The following is a 4573-nucleotide window of genomic DNA, read 5'->3' on the forward strand; positions in this document are numbered from 1 at the left end:
CACGGGGGCCTCGCCCGCCGCGCGGGCCCCACCTGAGAGCGCCTCGATGGCCTTGAGGGCCCAGCCCTCGTCCGGGCAGTCCACGAACGCGTAGCCCGTCTTCACCAGGAAGGGTCCCGACACCGGGATCTTGGCGTCCTTGAAGATACTTTCTAGGTCCGAGGGGGCGGCGTTCTCGCTGAGGTTTCCAATGTACAGTTTGTTCATTGTGAAGAGTGGTCGGTTTAAAAAATTTAATGAGAAAAACGAAAAATTAAAACCACCCACAGTGATGGACAGATCCGGCGGGTTTTGTTCCCCCTCGTCTTCTCGCCTTTAAAACACACAGCACTGTAAGAACCAAGCGCAAGAACGAGGAGCGGAAAATCAGATCCGAGGGCTCTTGTTTTTCCTTTTCTAGGTATTAAAAAAAGGAGAAAGAAAAAAACCTAGCCACAACCCAAACACGACGCCGAGTCTTCCTAACTCTGAGGAGGCGGGATTAGCAAGAGAAAGGAGGAGGAAGGAGGAGGGGAAAAAACTACTTTTTGTCTCTTCCTCCCCAGCCCCTTTGGCACGGCCGGCGGACTGTGAAAATATCACACTACGTGCGGCAGGCGCCGCCTCCCCCGAAGAACCCCGAAGGGTGACTGGCAGGAGGGACGGAGGGGAGGAGGAGGGAGGCGCAGGAGGCGGAAAAAATCCGCTCCGAGTGTCCGGCTTTTTGAATGAGCCACGTGTTCAAACTACAAATCAACGTCTCACGTGAGGAATCCCAGCGCCTCAATTAGAGCGGGTTTCGGAGGAAAGGAAAAAAAAAAAGAGCGAGCGAGGGGAGAGGGGGAGGGGAAGCGAGCTGGGGCGGGGGGCTGGGGGGGAGGGGGAGGCTCGAGCGGCCGCAGCCGGGGCGCAGGGGCGCAGGGGCGCAGGGGCGCGCGGCGCGGGGAGCTGATTGTCACCGCCCGAGTTTAGTAAGGGTCATCTGGTCGGGGCGGACCCGAGGAGGGAGGGTTAGCATACTGATTATTTTTCTTTTAAAAAGGGGCTAGAGATGCTAACTAGACAGTTCCTCAGCTCTAGTCACTGCAATTTTAATCATTCGATTTTAAAAAATAAATTAAAACCAAAGAGTCACAATCTCCAAGTCGCCTGGTGGCTTTGATGACAAGAGAAGTGTAACCCCGGCCAAGCATGGGGCACATTTCCAAGGCTGGCAAGGACGGAAGCGCACAGGGGGTGGGGGTGGGAGGAGGAGCGGGGGTGGGGGCGGGCAGACGCGCCCCACCCTCAGCACCCTCACCGGGCCCCGGCTTGGGGAGCGGGGCGCCGGGCCGGTGGGGGAGGGGAGCCCGCGGCGTCCTGGGCGGGTGTCTGGCGACACCTCCTCCGCCTCGGCTCGCGGTGGCTCAGGGCTGCGCGTTTGCCATTGGCTGCTCGATTCAGAAAAGGATAGGGGATAAATGAGGCCGGGGGCGGGCTTGTCCACCGGTGGGGGAGGGGAGCGCAGGGGCGGTGGTTCCTGGCTTGGGCCTGGGGACGCGGGGGGGCCCGAGCTGCAGGAGAGAAGTCCGAGTGGGGAAAGTCGGTACTTAAAGGGAAACCCTTTGGTCTAGAGGGGAGGGAGAGGGTAGGTTGGTAGTTTAAATAATTTTAGTTGGAGAACTTGGGACTCAAACAGGAAGACCGCTCTGGGTTAGCCCTAGGTGGAATTTGCACTTGAAAAACTGTTCGAGTCTCTTTGCCTGCGTTTGACCACGCGAGCCATTCATAATTTTCCTTGTATGTAAGGAGTACAATGGTTGGGGGTGGAGGGTCTGGGCCCGGTGCAGCCTTCCCGGGCCAACGAGCTGTGAGCTGGAGACCAGGAATACGGAAACGAAGGCAGTGCTGAGGATCCTGGGGAAATCTCTACCGTGTAATGGTTGTGTGCTCCACTCCAAGGATTCATTTTGTATCAGATACTTGTGAAGTATTTTTAACAGGTATTTTATAGAAAAGATACAAAAATGCTAATTTTTAGAAAGTGAAATGCAATACAGCGTGAAAATATAAACAATAACCGTATTAGTAGAAAAATGTGAATAGAGAAAATACTGATTTACACTGGAACATCTTCAGTAATTGACAAGTTATAGTTCGCTTCTTTGTCAAAATCACACGTAGCGCGCAAGTGTATTTTCCTATCAAACGATGAATGGCAGATTATCTTTAGAGCAGGGGGAATACTATATAATGTATTTTAAAATATATAATGTATTTACATTTTTGTCTTTTTTTAAAAGAATTTATGATTTTTCTAAGTAACCGGAAGCTCTCAGGTCATCCATTTTAAATGCAACTGTTCTAACTGGTTTTTCTTTCCTACCAAGCATATCCAACTTTATAAACATAAACACACTTTCACAGTATTTTCATTTCCGTTTAATTTAGTGAAACGTTTTCATACCACAAGAGGGGACAAACGTTCTTATATCACAGAGTTTAAAACTGTATTAATGAGCTCAATCTGAAAAGTATATTTTGGTGGTAAAATTTCTCCTTATGGTCAAGTTTAACTTTTTAGAAGAGTTTATTTTTCTTTTTCATGGCTTTTAGAAGAGAAAATTTGTTCAGAAAAGGAAAAAAAAAAATGTATTCTTGTGACTTCCGTTGATCCAAAATGTCCATGTTAAAAATGTTTGTTATGTACCTGTTGCATGTGATCAAAAGCTATCTGGAGAAATATGCTTTTTTCATATTTGCTTTTCTAAAAGATCACTTTAGTCTTGATCACTGAACTTAGAAATTTTTCATAAGAACAAATTACATATGGTTAGCTTGCTTACAAAATGGATTGAATGGGGGCTTGTTGATTGTTAGCTGCACTTTGGTTCTTATTAAAACCAAGACCTAAGGAAATAACTACTTTTCAAGCACGGGATAAATTGTTTATTTTCCATTAATACTAGCCCGTGCTTATCTGTCACTATCAAACAAACCGAACAGCTGGAATTTCAAACAAGTGTGTGCTGTTTTGATGAAGTATGTTCCTGGGACTCCTGTGAACTTAATCTGTGTATTATTGTAACAAACTGGATACTCCAGCCAGGACCTTAAAACACACACAGAAGTAATAGAAGCTCAAAAAACGAGGTGAATACAGCCCACTTCCAATCTTCCAAGAATTTAAGGGATGAGTATATATATTCAGTGGCTAAATAAAAAGATTATGAATTGTTTTCACTGCACCTGAAGAACAAAAATTTTCTCTGGTGAATTTTCGGAAACGAATATGATGTCCGTGTGTAGCTTCCAGGCTTTTAATGAATCTCACAAAATTAACTGCACCTGGGCCACTCCAGGTTCTTCCTGAAACACTTGTGGTTTCTAATTAATATTAATTCCACCAAAGAAGGACTTCCACCCATGTTTTTACTCTTTGGACAGCTACCTCCTGTCCTTATCTGCTGACCTGAAGGCAATAAAACTGTTTCTTGCCGGTCAGTGTACTACTGAGGAGAAATGAAGGTCGGTTACGCTGCATATCCACAGGTTGAGGGTGAAGGCTGGGCAGGCAGAGGGCAGGGGCAACCCCGGGGCTCCCCTTCCCCGCGCCCGGCCTCCGGGAGCCGAACGCGGTGGACACACAATGCCCGCCGCTCGCCTGGGCCTCTCCTGGACTCTGATCTGCTTACACGAGAGGCGCGACGGTGGTAACCTGCTCTCCCCTTCCTCCGGAGTCTGCAGTTCATTTTTGTTTAAAATTGTTAAAAATGGTGGCCCGGAGGTGGGAACAGGGGGGTGTTTTGTTTCCTTTTTCCTCCAGCCTGGCCCAGGGAAAGAAGGCGGGGTCCGCGCAGCTCACCCTGGGGAAGGTCTTCCGTCGGCCCCGACCCCGCTGCGCCCTCCCCCTGGCCCTGCCGCGGGACGGCGCGGCGCGAGGCCGGGACGGCGGGACGGCCCGGGGGGCTCCGGGGCGCCCCCTCCGCGCAATCCCACCTGAGAGCCTCCCGGCGCGAGCCGCGGGAACAGACGGGCAGCGCGCGTCCGGCGACCCCTCCGCACCTCCGGCCTCCGCTTCTGCACGCGAGCGGCGCCCTGGAGCTCGAGGATGCTCGGTACCCATGGAGAGAGCACAGGAAGCCCTGGCCGAGCCCGAGCCTCTGCCCTGGGCGGGGCCCGGCGGCCCGACGGCGCGCAAAGGCGCCCAGGGCGGGGCTCCGGCGCAGCCCCGCCGACTAGCAGAGCCCAACTTGAGCAACGGGCGCCGGGAGAGACCCCGCCCCTGAGCAGGGCGTTCCCGCTTCCGATTGGTGGAGGAGGGAGCCTATCACCGTCGGCCGGCTCCTCTGGAGCCGTTTGCTGGTTCCCATTCATTGGTCCAGGAGCCGCCCTAGGGATTTCTATCTTTTGTGGCGCGAAAATAACCCTTTGCTCCCTCGTAGGTTTTGTTGCGGTTGAGGCGTGGGGTGGGGTCCCCCTCTCGTGGCTCTTCTTCCTCCAGCCCTTTAACTGCTCGCCCCCGGCCCCCTCCCAGCCCCAGCCCCCAGGGAAGAAAGGGAGGTTAGGACACTGCCCCGCGCCCGGGAGCGCAGCCGCCCTCGGGCTGACCGCG

At 52.2% G+C, this 4573-nt stretch overlaps 1 protein-coding gene across 2 annotated transcripts in view; it reads right to left on the reverse strand.

The window, feature by feature from the left end:
* Positions 1 to 4220, reverse strand: part of Igf2bp3 (insulin-like growth factor 2 mRNA binding protein 3) — a 129523-nt gene extending 125303 nt beyond the window's left edge. Inside the window, exon 1 of one of the 2 annotated variants that reach the window (XM_013510584.1) lies at positions 3958 to 4220. In XM_013510584.1, the coding sequence (XP_013366038.1) occupies positions 3958 to 4084 (127 nt within the window). In that variant the 5' untranslated portion in view covers positions 4085 to 4220. Of the gene's footprint in view, positions 1 to 32; positions 545 to 3957 lie in introns of those variants that run through there. The other variant, XM_005377396.2, reaches the window with a different exon arrangement.
* Positions 4221 to 4573: the final 353 nt, after the last annotated feature.

This window comes from Chinchilla lanigera, unplaced genomic scaffold (assembly GCF_000276665.1).
Source record: "Chinchilla lanigera isolate Chin_1 unplaced genomic scaffold, ChiLan1.0 scaffold00009, whole genome shotgun sequence".
Classification (NCBI taxonomy): domain Eukaryota; kingdom Metazoa; phylum Chordata; class Mammalia; order Rodentia; family Chinchillidae; genus Chinchilla; species Chinchilla lanigera.